Source organism: Zerene cesonia, chromosome 7 (assembly GCF_012273895.1).
Source record: "Zerene cesonia ecotype Mississippi chromosome 7, Zerene_cesonia_1.1, whole genome shotgun sequence".
NCBI classification, from domain to species: domain Eukaryota; kingdom Metazoa; phylum Arthropoda; class Insecta; order Lepidoptera; family Pieridae; genus Zerene; species Zerene cesonia.
In genome coordinates this window covers 4,809,788-4,825,874 of record NC_052108.1, presented here as the reverse complement: position 1 = coordinate 4,825,874, position 16,087 = coordinate 4,809,788, and the positions used below count along the sequence as shown (strand labels likewise).

General features: G+C 33.6%; 3 protein-coding genes across 5 annotated transcripts; 2 read left to right on the top strand and 1 right to left on the bottom strand.

Annotated features, from left to right (window-relative positions):
* Positions 1 to 597: 597 nt before the first annotated feature.
* On the top strand, positions 598 to 6,173 carry LOC119840677 (3-phosphoinositide-dependent protein kinase 1-like). Its single transcript, XM_038367375.1, has 5 exons — positions 598 to 1,066; positions 2,674 to 2,932; positions 3,043 to 3,990; positions 4,267 to 4,544; positions 4,630 to 6,173. The coding sequence occupies exons 1-5, from the start codon at positions 917 to 919 to the stop codon at positions 4,732 to 4,734; spliced, it is 1,740 nt and encodes a 579-aa protein (XP_038223303.1). The 5' UTR covers positions 598 to 916; the 3' UTR covers positions 4,735 to 6,173.
* Positions 6,174 to 9,347: 3,174 nt separating this feature from the next.
* LOC119828262 lies at positions 9,348 to 12,297 on the top strand. Of its 3 annotated transcripts, none has more exons than XM_038350372.1 (4): positions 9,348 to 9,417; positions 9,521 to 9,707; positions 9,781 to 10,029; positions 11,961 to 12,297. In XM_038350372.1, exons 2-4 carry the CDS (start codon positions 9,525 to 9,527, stop codon positions 12,117 to 12,119), a joined length of 591 nt encoding a protein of 196 aa, XP_038206300.1. In that variant the 5' UTR covers positions 9,348 to 9,417; positions 9,521 to 9,524; the 3' UTR covers positions 12,120 to 12,297. The 3 variants fall into 3 exon arrangements, with proteins under 3 accessions (XP_038206300.1, XP_038206299.1, XP_038206301.1); XM_038350373.1 differs by having other exon boundaries at positions 9,390 to 9,405; XM_038350371.1 differs by having other exon boundaries at positions 9,348 to 9,707.
* A 180-nt stretch (positions 12,298 to 12,477) lies between these two features.
* On the bottom strand, positions 12,478 to 16,007 carry LOC119828220 (IQ domain-containing protein K-like). Its single transcript, XM_038350322.1, has 5 exons — positions 15,758 to 16,007; positions 15,131 to 15,270; positions 13,848 to 13,942; positions 13,249 to 13,378; positions 12,478 to 12,570 (listed from the first exon to the last, which is right to left on the bottom strand). Exons 1-5 carry the CDS (start codon positions 16,005 to 16,007, stop codon positions 12,478 to 12,480), a joined length of 708 nt encoding a protein of 235 aa, XP_038206250.1.
* Between the last annotated feature and the right edge of the window lie 80 nt (positions 16,008 to 16,087).

The window sequence follows — 16,087 nt, the reverse complement described above, 5'->3', positions numbered from 1 at the left end:
AATTTAATAGGCATGAGTTCTTCTCAACTTCTTTTCAATTTGTAAACGCGAAAACAATTCAAAAGATGTTCAATCGTTGGTGACAATAAAGCCGCTTCACAATCTTGATATTATTGATCTATTTCCCGTTCCAGAGATCCATATTGACCTCCCTCCCCCTGCCGACGTTCGTCTATACTCCTGCATTTCCTCTTTCGACGAATATGTGCTTTACTATATTTGAGATATAGACTTTCAAAATATCATGAGATTTGCTATGATTTACTTTTCACAGATGTTTTATATATAGATAATAACTCGCACAACTCAATAAATTAAATAAATAACGGGAATGTAAATTCAATACTGTAAATTTACAAATGGACCAATAAATTGAATGATATTATAATTGAATGATGTTATTTTAATAATTGATTAAACGTGTTCATTTACCATTAAAAATGTTAACAATCTAAGAGAAGGTAAGAAGAGTTACATAAAATTTTAACGATGCATCCCTTTTTGCAATGCGATAAGGACAGTGTTCTGAAAGGCGCCAAGTTGCGATGACGCGAACGGTTTGAAAGCGGGGGAGCGGGGTTCCACATTACACGAACAGGCGGCGCGCCGTACGTACCACGGTTATTCCGTCTACCGAACGGAGGACGTAGTCAATGCTTCGCTCGCGTCAAACGTTGTGTTTGTTAACTAGTTTAGTCTGCAACGCGACGTCGAGTCGTTCGGTCGTGTTCGTGTGCAGTTAGCTCGATTTAGCAATTTATTATTTATTTGTACCTATCTTGTTGCATTCCTGTTTTTTGTTTCTTATTAATTTAGTAAATAAATAATTATATCATATAATTAAATTACCTAGCAAATTCTTCATGAACAGTGTTTGTGTTTTGAACTGATATAAAACGGTGTGATACAATAACGTATGCGACGGGTAGAAATGAGCGGATTGACCATAAGAGTAAAAAGGGGATCGAGGGGTAGTGCTACTCTTTTGGAAGCAGCAAACAGAATTCTAAAGCTTCTTGGTGTCAGTTCTACAAAACGCGGGAAACAATCCTCGCCCAAATCAAAGGTAAGCTAACGGGATCACGCATGCATCTTCGGCGGAAATATTGGTGTACTGTTTGGTAAAGGATACAAGTTGCCAATTTTTCACTATAATAAAATTACGGACCATAATAATAAAAGCATCATTAATTATTTATATTCATAATCTTGAGCGATACAGAAATATTTACTTTAATTTACAATTGTACAATAAAGTGAATTTGAGATTTGAAAAATAATAGCAATGACGTGGTATACGGACAATATGAAATTTATTACAAAATTAGCAAAACTTTCGCTCTAGAGCAACGAGTGTCTATGAGAACTTTCGCCCGTTTCACGTGCAACCAAATGCAAGTACTCGGTGCGAAGAGCGCGTCGCGTATGATCGTTATGATGCAAACAGTGATGGCGGGCGCGGCACTGACATGGCATCGCACTTGTTTGTTCACGCGTCGACGGCGTGACCACCTTGTTTACAACTATGGATGATATAGAATCGCATTCATCAGTTTACTAGCGTTATTCATTATTTAAAATACAATAAATATCGTACCTTTTAGTAATTATTTTATTTTCAAAAGGTATAAATATGTGATATTGCTCTCTTCAATTCAAATAATAAATTTCTCAGATAACTACTAAATATGTTATTTTTCTTTTCGATTGAGCAATTAAAAGATATGGAATTTAAACGACACAATTATCCTCAATGCTAGAAATATAGTTTGTTTTAAAAATGCGCGCGAAGATGATTTGGAAATATAAACATAGATAATTTGTTTTCAAACACTATCATTGATTCATTCATAACGTGCGTGGTCGCAACGTAAGCATTAATATAAAATAATTATTAATTTTATTCAAATTGTGATTTCACAATATAATGTAAACATATCAAATTAAGTGTTTTTTCTGTAGTTTTGCTTAAAGGTTAAAATAAGTTAACCTTTAGACTTACAATCTTTAAAAATTGTAATTATGGGAATTGAGGTCAAATACAGTGTAGGTGCGCAAAGACGGCGGAATGCGTTACGATGGGAATGTGTTCAGAGTACCGTTGCGGCGGTGTTCACTGCCACCGTCACAGCGGAATGCGGGACATACTTCCTTCTACTTAGACTAACAAGCGTATTTGATATTATGACTCATGCAATGAGTGTTCTTTAATGAACACACTTAAAACGAAATAGTATCTAGCGAACTGCAGTTGCTTAATACTTATTTGAAATTAAATTATTACACGTTTTCTAAAAATTTATACGTACACGTTGCAGCGTCTTAACGTTTTTCACGGGTAGACGGTTTACAGCTTGTTGTGTCAAGAAAGTTTTTAATCAATCCAAAATACAAAAAACTGGTTTATAATAATTGTCACATATATTTATATGTACTGTGCGAGTGACAATTAAAAACATTGACGCGTCAACTTTTCATAATATTTATATTGGATTCACAATAACAATGGTTAAATAATGAGAGCGACGAGTTATTTTGAAAATTTTGTTTCACAAGTAGTCATACTCGATTGAGAGTCCGTTAACGTTTCATATTTTAATTTGCAAAGAAGCCTCAATTTTATTTCAAGAGTAATCAAGGTCAGCTCGTTTAACTGTATATTTTTTGTTACAGTCTAACGGCCGAGCCGGTAGTGAGGTGCGGGCACCTATAGCCACAACAGAGTTCGTTGCCGATTCGCCAGCTAAAATGCAAGCGTCCCAGGCTGCCGCCGCGCCTGTTCCTACTCCTCCATCTACCCATGCCTCCAGCCAGTCTCACAGGCATACGAAGAGAACTGCTAAAGATTACATATTTGGGAAACTTATCGGTGATGGTTGCTATGGTACCGTTTTCTTAGCAAAAGATATTCACACCGGAAAAGAGTATGCAAGTGAGTAATTTGAAACATTATACCTACAATTGGTACTTAAAAATTTAAATCTAATAATTGAAATATAAAAATGTATAAAATAATAAACTTAATTTTTTTTTCTCTTTCAGTTAAAGTGTGTGAAAAGAGTTACATAGTGCGTCATCAAAAAGTTCAATACATAAAACGCGAAAAAGATGCCTTGAACATGCTATTCAATGTGCCTCACGGTTTTGTTAAACTGTATTGCACGTTTCAAGATGATGAAAGATTATATTTCGTTTTATCTTATGCTAAAAATGGGGAACTATTACATTACATAAATAAAGTAGGATCATTCGAATTAAACGTAGCTAAATACTACGCTGCTGAACTTTTGTTAGCCTTGGAAAAAATGCATGCTAAAGGAATTATACATCGTGATTTGAAACCAGAAAATATATTACTAGATGAAAATATGCATCTTCAAATAGCCGACTTTGGTACAGTTAAGATTCTCGATCCAGAAAAGATTAGAAATCCGTCACAAAATACAATAGATAACGTCGAAGAACCAACAGAAAATTCTGATGATCAAACAAATGAACGTTCAAGAAAAATAAGTTTTGTTGGAACAGCACAATATGTGAGCCCAGACCTTCTACAAAATAGAATAGATACACGCGCTTCTGATTTATGGGCGTTAGGGTGTATTATTTACCAGATGATATCAGGATTGCCTCCATTCCGAGCCTCCACAGATTTTTTGACTTTCCAAAAGATTTTAAAAATGGATTATGAATTTCCCGAAGGGTTTCCTGCGGACGCAAAGGATTTAGTTGAAAAGCTTTTGGTTTTAGACCATACTAAACGTCTTGGAGCGAGTGATAAAGGAGACACCTACGAAAGCATTCGTAAACATCCGTTTTTCGATGGTATTGACTGGGATAATATTTGGGAACAAACACCTCCAACGATTTGCCCATATTTGCCTGGAGGATCTTTCGAAGAGGAATATACTGTACCGGATCATTTAGAACCAGGATTAGGCAAAAACCAATTAGTACGTTTGTGGGAATTCGACCTATCAACCTCTAGAGGTAAATATAATTTTTATGAGTTATATAATGTTCATAATAATAAAAAAATAGTACGTATATATGGGGCATTTGTGTCTAATACATCATACTACCGTTTTTATAAATAAGATGGGCGTTCTATAAGTCAGTCATACATTATGACGTAAGCTTTCCGGTCTGCTATCGGAACTCTGTACTTATACGATTCAAATTTATGAATGAATGCCTCGCCTTATCCATCTGTTTATATAAGATATCGTTTTTTTTTCGTTATTAACAGGTTAAATGTATTTTCAGGTATTCTTAATATAAGCCCTGAAGAAAGACGTCGTCGTCTTGAAGTACAAGCTCGGGAAAATAAATGGCATCAGTTTGTGGACGGGGAGTTGATTTTGAAGCAAGGATTAGTAGAAAAAAGAAAAGGTCTTTTTGCAAGACGCCGAATGCTTTTATTAACTACTGGGCCACGACTTTTCTACGTAGACCCAGTCAATATGGTTCTGAAAGGTGAAATACCTTGGTCTCCGGAGTTACGCGTTGAGGCAAAGAACTTTAGAATCTTTTTAATACACACGGTAAGCTTTATACTGTAAAATTTGTAACCAACGAATAAAAATTATTAAATACATGTTTAATTCAACTATTTTGTTTTTGTTACAGCCAAATCGGACTTATTATTTGGAAGACCCACAATCTTACGCTTTAGAATGGACACGTGTAATCGACGAAGTGCGTATAGGCACATATGGACGAGATACAACTTAAGAGAGAGGCGTGTAGGCTGCCTCGAGTCGCGCCCGGGCCGGGCCGCGCGCCCGCACCCTTTCGCTCTCCGCACGGCGAGTGCACACTTTTAGGATATAACCAGCCTTCATTTCGAGCACGAAATCATCCTGAGAACCTTTCGTAACAGTTCGATATTGGCGTCCTGAAAGTAGCAGCAATCCTTTAAGTATGCAACGGCCACGGCAGGCGAGCGCCGCAACAGCGGGCGGCGCCACATATGTTCACAAGCGTACGATTATTCGCCCGCGCCGGAAACTTCTGGACAAGGAGGAGGACAAGAGAAGATGACTTGCAAACACCCTTGAGTGTCGAAGCTGAATGACTGATTCCTATTAGAAATCCTGACTATCATAAATTTATCGAAATTATCTATCTTAGGTTCCTTATTTAAATATGATATCAGTGGTGATTTGTAAATATTTGTCGTAAATTATTATCGCAATTTTTTAGATTTAATATATAATGTATGGGCCATAATTGAGGCCTCGTGTAAGAATGGACTTGTTATTCGCCACCCGCGTGTTCACTAAGCCCATTCCAGTTGGTAACTAGGCAATTCGTAGCTAAATTAATAATTATTTATTTATTTAATTATTTGCCAACGGAATGTGACTGTTGTACAGTAAAATAGTAACTGTAGGAAATTGGTTGATTTCTATATTAATAGTTGTGTATACTAGCAACGACAACTGTTCTGATTAGCTTTAAGTTATTGATGGTAATTGGCGGTACCTGTAAAAAGGAATCGACCAAAAGAATGAAGGATAGCTTCTTAGTAATAATTCAACTGGGCAAAGGATATGAGACTGAATAGCATTAGAAATTATAACACTCAGGTCTCTGCTTTTGTCTAGTTTTGCCTGCTCTCCAATTATTATATTGTTGAGAGCATCAGTGCTGGTCTTGACATGCATTTCATGCATATTTTGCACTATAATCCTGTTTTGCATAGTATACTGATAAAGCCATCACGGCATTAAAACCATGTTGAAGGATGTAATATGATTTTATGATTTCCAATAATAATTAATAAATTTAATTATAGAATTATGTAATGGTGGATTACTTTGTAATTTGGATTTAATTTTAATGTAATAAGAATTGGATATATTCAATGTCATGGCCTTGGTGATTTTGATTATTACTTTTTTAAAACATGCCTAAGCTTGCCTGGGCCAAATTAGAAAATTACACAATTTGGATGAGATCCAATCAGATCTTGAAATATTATCTTAGACACTCATTGAATCTTCAATAACCCAATGATTGTTGACAAATTTCAATTTTTCCATGATATTGTAACTAATAAAGCTGCATTTAAAACCTAATTGCTGTTAACTATTCTAGTGAAATTTGTATTATTGCATAAATTCCAAGTAACAGAACATGAAAGTGAAATAAAGTTGATTTTTAAAATATAATGTCTTTTTGTCTCCCTTTTCAATTAGTTTTCCTATAATAAAACAGTTTTTTTTTTTTATTTCAGCAATTTAGAATAGCCAAACAAGGACAAAGCCAAACCTATAAAAATATTGTAAATAGATATAAAAATATTTTACATCTAATGTACATTTGAAATGCAGTCAGCTGGCCATAGCTGATTTAAAGAGTAGAGTAAAAAGTTCTAATAGCGCCCATCTCTATGATCCAGCAATTCATCAAATATATATTAATCAGTAGTAGCATTTAGTGATTTCAATCAACAAGAATTATTATAATGAACACAAAAAACCCGCTAATTAATCTTTTTAGTTAAAAACATAACAAGACAAAAAAATATACATACATACACTCGAAAAACATAACCCTCCTGTCGCAGTCGGACAAAAAAACAGATTATTTTTTATTTCACTTCCCTATTTTCTATTTGTATACATGACGTTTCTTTGTTCATCAGGATACCTTAAACGATGGAAGTAACTACTGTGTTTTTAATATTAATAATTTTCCTGTTTCTACAACTTTCTTCTGTAAGGTTCCCAAAAACGAATTTGATTTAATTAAAACGGTTCGATTTAATTAAAAAAAAATAAAGATGAACATAAAGTATCTTGTATTTTGACACTCCTAACAATCTGGCGCCAAGAGCTACCGCTCCACTTGTCTAATCCAGAACTGACAGAGAATATTTATGTTTCACAAGGGATTATTTACCATAAATATTCTTTTACTATAATAGAAGGTGTAAGAAAGTTCAAAGAGGAGTAGAGATAGAGACAAGCGAGTTTAGTACATTCAAACATACACCTACATACATACACCTTCAATCAATTGTATTTTTAGTACTGCTTTGAATGTTGTTTGGAGATTATAGTATACATAGTATTTTTTACAGCATTTGCATGATCAATGATAAAATTATCAATGATCATACTTGTTTCGTACCTTACAATGGCAGCCATCCACTTGCAGAGGCGTAAGGCCTGCCAATAGCCTTAAGTCTAATGTTCATGGGCATTGATAGCACTTATTAACAGCCGACCCACAAACTCTTTTGCTGACTATAATACAAAAAAAGCTTGGTAATTAGGATTATTATACAATATCTTTAAGGCTATAGCATAAATGATATTGTATGGAGGATTTTAGGTTAAGCCAAATAAAAAAAATATGAAACTTTTACCTATTGATGATTGAAGGTCAAAATTATTAAAAAATTATAAATAGAATTTATTAGTTGCAAAATTATTGATGCTGTTGTAATAAAAATATTAAATCTTCATGGCTAAGCAAAGTATTAAACTATCAACTATCAAATTTCTTTTGTATGAGGACAGCAAATGATAGATCTTACCTGAGAAGCCTAACCGGCTGATATGAACAATTGTACATATCCAGATGAATTGGAATTATTTATTGAATGACAATTGGTATCTGTTTTAATTACACATCTTTGTGGTTTGTAAACTTAAAAGTCATATCATACACGTGTCCTATAGGATGTCTTAATGTATTTAGTGACTAAGACACAGAATGTATAATAATTACGAATTAAACGTGGAAAATTTTTCAAAAGCTTTTATCGTATCGTAGTTTGTCTTTATGTATTTATATTATAGAATATAGAGTTAAACGTACTATGTACATTTAAAAACGAATTACATTTTTTCATCTTTTCGCGCCATTCTTGACATTGACAATAATGATAATTGATTGTTGTAAGTTGTGATGTTATCTGTTGATACATAAACGCCATGGAAGAAGTCCACGTTGATGGTAGAGTTCGCTCTACGAAACAACTCTAAAAAAATGTCAAGAATCAGTCAATATAATATTGTCAGTATTTAAATGACCACCGACTTTTGGAAAATAGAAGTGAGAAAGGTTATAGAAATCTGCTTAATTGTGTGAAAAAATATACATTCTAACGCAACACGTTAGGATGTTTATTTTTTTAACGCGAGTGTATCGAAATGCAATATATATGAGTGAGCAGAACATAGCATGTTTTTTTTTATCTGTAACGTTTTTGTCGTGGAGGCCAACAACAAAAACGTTACAGATAAACTCTCTCCTCGTTGTAGCCTAGCATAGGCGTATAGCAATGATGCCACATAAGCTATCGTGACATGTTATTTTCATCGATACAAGATAACAGCAGGGTATCTACCTTTAAACGAGCAATTCTTGTATATATATATATATATATATATATATATATAATTGGAATCTCGGAATCGGCTCCAACGATTTTCATGAAATTTAGTATTTAGGGTTTCGGGGGCGATAAATCGATCTAGCTAGGAATTTTTTTTAGAAAATTTCATATTCGTGTTTTATTCGTGTTTTTTTTTTCCTGACATCTATTGGTGAATAATAATACTATTTTGCTTCGTAGATAGCTGGACAACTGAAATAATGTCATATTCGTGTTTTATTCGTGTTTTTTTTCCTGACATCTATTGGTGAATAATAATACTATTTTGCTTCGTAGATAGCTGGACAACTGAAATAACACATAGGCACTTTTTATACCGATATTCCTACGGGATACGCTTACGCGGTTTCAACCGCGGGTCACAGCTAGTGAAACCTTATGGAATATATCCTACTAATATTATAAATGCGAAAGTTTGTAAGGATGTGTGTGCGTTTGTTGCTCTTTCATGCAAAAACTGTCGAACCGATTGCAATGATATTTGGTACGTAGACAGTTGGACAACTGGAATAACATATAGGCAACTTTTTATCCCGATATTCCTACGGGATACCGATTTACGCGGGTGAAATCGCGGGGTGCAGCTAGTATATTATAATCTTAAGCGTGTAGTGAAAATTAAATCGAATAACATGAATAAGTCTTATTTTACTTTTTTATAAGAACCGACCAAAGTTTGAGGCAATTTATGCTTTTGATTTAAAAGATTTAATGGATTTGTTACGAGACCTTTAAGCCAAGTTATATTACTATTTCGAACAAACTATCGCTAGCTCTTACTGTACACGCTGAGGCTGCGGGACTTATACTTGCATAATACTGGTAACATTATTTTAGGCGCAGCCATGTTTTATATGACGCGCCATAGTGGTTAATCTACAGGCCGGACGGCGGACTTCTTTTGTGGCACGAATCACGATCTCTAAATGTCATCGTCCATCAATCATCGTCCATCGGTGTCATCGACCAATAGTGAAAGGACCATCGAAGTGGTCTTGTATTTTGTAATTTGTTATTATTAAGTTTTTCGTAAACTTAATTTCACTTAGCACGAACATAATAGGTTCAATTAAAAAATTCAAGTATTGAAAACATCTATTATTTTAGTGCAATGACGACGAAGGTTATTAAATATGTTGGACGCACAACTGATTTTAAAGGCAAGACATTGTGGGAAATAGTAGGAAGTCTTAAAAATTTTGGTGTGGGAAGACTGATAGTGCGTCAAATGTTTCAACGTTATCCTGAGCCGACTTTTATGAAAATTGTTAAAGTAGAAACATGTCCTGATGAAGTAAGTGGTTCTAATAACAATATATTCAACGTAAATTAAGGTTAGATTATGAATTACAAATTGAATGTTCCAGGAACGTCGTCGAGTTCGTGTTTGGGTCGAAAAAACATTTAGAGGTAGGAAGTTGCCACAGATAACAGAAATCTATCGTACATCATATAAACCTGACTATCAACTTGTCACTAAGGATGATGAGAGCAAATTCTTGGAGTTAACTAGTAGTGAGCACAACTTTCCTGATGTTATTCTGCCCAATAGTATTGAAATGCCACCTTTAATGAAAAGATTTATTGTCAGAGATCATGAGAAGAAGGGATTAGAGGTATTTAACTCTCTATTTATTGCTAACATTCACGGATATCAATTATTACTTTAGAATTTGTTGCATTGAATTTCTTGTGAGTTTAGGGTTTAGGTGCATTAACACAATCACTATCAAGGCAAATAATGAACTCACATGTGTAAACAGTGCACCCTCTATTCGTCTAGAGATTTCATTTATGCTAAGCATGGTTTCTCACATAATCAAATGAAGATGAATGTGTGAACAGTTGTCCATATTGGCACTTGTATACAAATAATTCATTAAATATATTGCTGAATTTACAATGGTACATTTAATAAAACTTCTTAACTCAGTTCACTAGTAACTTAGCAATGGTTTAATACTGAAAAGAAAATTACTTAGTTCCATTAAATACAGAATATCAGTAATTATTCACAAGTAAGTAAGAATACGGAGACCGCCTCCTTGGTACAGTGGTTAACGCGTGAGCGTAGAACCGAGGGGTCCTGGGTTCAATTCCCGGTGGGGACGCACAAAAAAAAATGTCTCGGTCTGGCAGGACACAGAAGGCTGATCACCTACTTGTCCCTAAAGAAAATCGATCAGTGAAATAGATGTACATCATCTGCCCCATACCCCACTAGGGGACACGGGACTTCACTTAAGTAAGAATAAATCGATTGGGAGATATAATAAATATGAAGTCTTAAAAGTCGAAAATGCTTCTTCTAATAAACTTTGTGTGAATTATAAGATTTTTCTATAGATAGAGCACAGAAGTAATGAGCTGAAGCAAGTTTTCGCTAGTAAATATGCCATGTTATAATATAGTGAATATGCCATGTTACCATAATCTAAAAAAAACTTTCGAAGTATCTGTTTAGTTTTGTGGCAGTTTTTAAGCAATTTGATAGAAGGGCTTTAATTCTTAGCACTTGTATGTGGTAGTTGAGCGTGTTTCGACACAAAATGGGCTAGCTCGCACCGGGGAAGTACTACATCCCCACAGAAAACTGCTGTAAAATAATAGCTTGCTATTGTGTTTCGTATGGTGAGTGGGGGAGCCAAGGCCCATATCCTATTCCTTACCCTTCCCAAGTCCTTTCCTTTATTCCTCTCGATAATCCCTTTATTCCTTCCCTTCCCAATTTAAAGTGTAAGTGTGTCCCTAAGTGGGCAAGCCATTTGTAGAGGCGTAAGGTCTACAATTGGCCTTATGCCTCTTCAAATGTTCATGGGCGGTGGTAGCGCTTACCATTATGAGACCCACCAGCTCCATTACTGACTGTGACATAAAAAAAAACTTGTTAATGTTTTTTTGTATCTTCTACTTTTGTTTATGTAAGAGGAAAAAAGATTATTAATTCATGGTGCTACGTCATTATATAATAATGAAATGAGTATGTTACATAAACTCTTATGAGCCATGGTCGATCACTAAAATCCATTAGATACACAGTCCTACATATAAAACTAGTTTATACTGCTATCATAGATATTTGTAAAATTCAAGGAATACACATCAACCACACAAATTTAGGCTTATGAGCATTGTTTCAAGGTGATTTAAAACAATCAAAATAATCAATTTCAATGGCCTAAGATAACTTGTAACTAAATTAATATTGGAATCACAAAGGACATCAAAATTACAATTAAAATTGCATTATGTTTTGTAAATCTCACTGTGAAAATGTTTTTGTCACTGATAGTGCATCTAGTTGTTATTAATTACATAGACAGCATTTCTTAATTTAGTTTCAATATGATGAGCAGATAACACTAAATGACCAAAATTAAATCATAAAATTAACATCATCACTAGCTTATCACTGCGAAGAAATAGACCTCCTATGAGAGTTCATGCCCTAATCCACCATTCTATAATCCACCATGGCGAAGTGTGAATTGGCAGATGTCATATTACAAATTGCAATTGTTTAAAAATATATTATTTAAAATTTCAGACACTGAAGGAGTTTGTTATGCCACTTAGCTACAAACTGAGTCCTAATAGAGTGAAGAGGATAGCTAAAGGTGATGAAAAACCAACAGAACAGTTCTCTATAGGATTGGGAACACCTGTTAGTCCATCTCTATATGAAGGAGTTCCTCTGGACCAATAGATCAAAGAGGTTAAAAGCAGAAATATAGAGAAGTAACAATGTTATATGGTTTTGTTTGTTTAAAAATTTTTGTAACCACTCAAATAACTGAAAATTTATCACATATAATGCAATATTTTGTAATATTTTGCCCTTCATATCTACTTTTTAACTGTTTTACTTTTGATATTCTGGCTGACAAACAAAAATATTTCCTCATATTGCCCCATGTACATTTATTAAAGTTTTTAAATAAATGGAGTCACACAATAACAAAAACATTCTAGGAGTTATATTATTTTGTAAAGTAGGTTATAGTTGTTTAAATTAAAGAGAAACATGATGAACATTCTGTTTTATTTAATTTATTATATTTAAACTAATTCTTGTGAAAAGTTTGCAAAGAAGCAAATTTCTTGGCTAAGAATGGATTGGTATCCATCTCGGGTAAATTGTGTTCCATGTCCAATTTCTAAAATAAAAAAATAGGTTTATATTAATTAAACACAATAGATTATTTTATATATTTTCAAATAATTTTTCTTGCCCTCAACCTATTTGTATACAATATATTAGAAATACCTATGTACTATATGTTTTCATTAAATCAAATGACAATGCCAGATAAAGTATGGCAAGTGGCTTGTTTTTTTAATGCACTGCTACACCAAGACCCAACCACAGGACTAAAACATATTCATTCTATTTTCGTTAATTACTTACAAAACTTGCGCGAAGGCAAAATATCCTCTAAATCTAATATGTAAAGACAGAAAGCTTCTAACTCAGATGTGTTCAGAGGTAGCATATCAAAATAGTGTTACTTAAAAACAAGGTTTGGACAATGGCTGCATTAAAATAAAAAGGTTTTATCTTTATATATAAAGTTACCAAACTCCTCCAAAACGACTGGACCGATTCTCATGAAATTTCCTGTGTATGTAGTAGGTCTGAGAATCGGACATCTATTTTTCATACCCCTAAATGATAAGAGTTAGGTAGATCAGCGTTTGTCAGCTAGTATAAAATAAAAAGCCATTATTGGCTTCTGGAATTAATATCTTCAAAATAGAAAATATTAACATCCTATTTATCGTTGTAATTTTTGTTTTTTATATAAAATGTTTGAGCTTTAAGAAAAATTTCTCACCCTCCAAAATTCTCGCATTTCTTGGACTTCTTCTTCCCTTTGTACAAAGTACTGACGGACACTCTTTTGTATCAGTGTGGCTGCATAGTCTTCAGGCCACAACCACGATTTCGGATAATATGGCCGCGGGCTGAATATGACGTTATACTATTATTTATTGTAACATAATAATCTCAATATATTTTACTATTTTTAATCGACGTTTCCAAAACGATGGAAGTACTGAATTCGTATCAATACCTTTATAAAAGTTTAGTTGCTTGTTGCTTTAGAGATTTTTAAGGCTGTTTGTGTGTAATTGTTATTAATGATTTAAGACGTTACACGTAGCAAATACATGCTTTTAGAAGTGTCTGCATGATATAAAACCAAGGTTGAAATGAACAGTCAGAATTTCTAATGATATTTTTATAATTTGAATTGAATGGTCTGAAACTACAAAAAAATTGAGGCAAAAGTAATAAATACTATTTCTATAATGCATTGAAAAGGCTCTTTAAAACAAAAATATAAACACCTACCGGAAAAGCATTTTTTTTTCTTGGATAATTTTATCGATTTGTTTTAAATATTTAATTTTCAACAAAGGTACTACGTACTGTTTCTGAAGATGTTCACGAATCCATGGCATGTTGAATAAATGTAGTTTTCTTGTTTTTCGATTTGGATAGCGCGGATTGTTATTCCATAAATACTGGAAAGGGATATGCGTTTATTAATAAGTACCTTTTAAACTATATATATAATCTATGTAGGATATTCTATAATAATAAAGTAAGAGCAAAGTTTAATTTTTAGTTTTATAGCATTGATATGCTTTATAAATGAGAATTTTTGAAAGAATAGAAAAAATTTGATCACGAGGCAGGATTCCCTTAGGCACATGAAACCGAAAGAGTAGAAGAAATTCGATTACTGTGGCAGGATCACGGGTGGCCGAGAGGCTAGGCGTTGCTACGGTTAGGCAAGATACGCAGGTTCGAATCCTGCCTCGTGATCAAATTTTTTCTATTCTTTCAAAAATTCTCAAGAGCAAAGTTTATATTTTATGCATGGGTATTAAGGGAATTGAGGAAAAGATTAATTATATATTGTTTCAGTAATTTAAACAGTTCTGTAAAACTGTAAAAACAATTACATTATTATGTATCATATATCAGTGACACACTATATCACACTATCAAACTATATCACACTATCAAACTATATCACACTATCACACTATCACACTGTATCACACTTCACACTAATATTATAAATGTGAAAGTTTGTTTGTTTGGATGTTTGTCCGTCAAACACGCTGAAACTACTGAATGGATTTAGATGAAATTTGGTGTACTGACAGGGGGTGAGCTGACTTGGAATTAAACAGGAATCTTGATATCCGGTGCATAGGGACGAGCGTCTAGTATATAATATGCCGAGAATTTACGGTTCATAAATGTCCGCCAGGTGTAGGTTGCGAGTCGATGGAGTCCTAGCTTTTAAATAAGTACAACCCAGCCTATTATCAATAATCTACCAAAAAATAATGAATTAAATTGGAAGCAGTGTGTTACCGATCACAATTTGTCAGAAGATTACAATGTCACAGGATATAGATTCCCGCGAAAAACATGTTAACTAACGGTGTTCATAATTTTATAGTGACATGTTTTAATTAAGAAAATTATTTTTTGTCAAAACGTGGGATGACTGGTTAAACTCTAGTACATTATTGTAGAATAGAATAGATACAACCAGAAATAAATTAAAGTAAAACTAGCCTTGGGAAGAAAGGTATCAAGCACTTAAGCACTAAATATGACAAATTGATATGATATGTTTTGGACCAAGTTGACATTGGTCGAATGATATGATATCTATAGATAAATTATTATACTTGTACAATGTGGTCTATTCCATTGAAAAAGCACTTCTGAATTCTCAACGCGTCCCACATTTTTGCCTTGTTCAAAGTTTCTTCCAATGCAGGAATTAAATAGGCAAATACTTCATTTTTTATGTAGTCGCTTTCCGTTCCTAAAAATTTAAGGATATGTTTTAGAAGATTTATAGCTGTGATAGATGCTTTGATTGTTGTTCTCCAATGATTAGCTGACAAGCGGTCCACCGGTGTTTCGCCCTTGGCCCATAATAAGAAAATGGTCGAGTAGTTCCCGACATTAGCGCGTTCAAACACACAAACTCTTCAGCTTTACATTTTCATGCTATAGATACTATACATTACACATTGAAAATATTATTTTAGACTTTTTTAGCGCTCTAACGAGAGATATGATGAGAAATTTTGAGATATGATTTTGTATTATGATTTGTCTAAACAGTGATTTCTTAATAGGTGAACATTCAATTAAGGTCCGACACTAGTTACCTACTGTGTACTATAACAATATAATAATTGTATGCACATATCTAAATCAGAGTTCAGAAACGTGACAGCATATTCTGTGAGCTAATCCTTCGATTTTTATGAATAACTTAATCGTACCAACAAATTAAACTTAACTGAGAAAAGGTGACTTTGGTGTTGGTTCTGTTTTACTTTCCTTATATCGTTCAAGTTCTTTAAGTTCTTCTTCTCTTTCTTCCACAATTTTTTGCCAGTTAGCTCTATTGTTTCTTTTTAGAATTACAGCAAATTCAATCTCGGAGCATGGTAACGAATCGGGTAGTGTGAATGCAGCCAAGTTATCACTGTTCTCATTAGCTGAGGCTTTATCTTTAGCTTTTTTACGATCAGTTCCTTTGCCAGCCATTATAACAAACAATATTATTAGATAGTATGCCTGTTATAACAAAATAGATATAATAACCATATAACAACGCAATTGTCGTT

Bases quoted from the DNA above. Each gene is read 5' to 3' on its own strand.
- LOC119828262 (XM_038350372.1), top strand. From the start codon at position 9,525: ATGACGACGAAGGTTATTAAATATGTTGGACGCACAACTGATTTTAAA. The intron at 9,708-9,780 runs GTAAGTGGTTCT...TGAATGTTCCAG, and splicing joins TAGAAACATGTCCTGATGAA to GAACGTCGTCGAGTTCGTGT. The intron at 10,030-11,960 runs GTATTTAACTCT...TTAAAATTTCAG, and splicing joins ATGAGAAGAAGGGATTAGAG to ACACTGAAGGAGTTTGTTAT.
- LOC119828220 (XM_038350322.1), bottom strand. From the start codon at position 16,007: ATGGCTGGCAAAGGAACTGATCGTAAAAAAGCTAAAGATAAAGCCTCA. The intron at 15,271-15,757 runs GTTAAGTTTAAT...TTAAATTTTTAG, and splicing joins ACCAAAGTCACCTTTTCTCA to GAACGGAAAGCGACTACATA. The intron at 13,379-13,847 runs GTACGTAGTACC...CGTCATATTCAG, and splicing joins CGTGAACATCTTCAGAAACA to CCCGCGGCCATATTATCCGA.
- LOC119840677 (XM_038367375.1), top strand. From the start codon at position 917: ATGCGACGGGTAGAAATGAGCGGATTGACCATAAGAGTAAAAAGGGGA. The intron at 2,933-3,042 runs GTGAGTAATTTG...TTTCTCTTTCAG, and splicing joins CACCGGAAAAGAGTATGCAA to TTAAAGTGTGTGAAAAGAGT. The intron at 4,545-4,629 runs GTAAGCTTTATA...TTTTTGTTACAG, and splicing joins GAATCTTTTTAATACACACG to CCAAATCGGACTTATTATTT.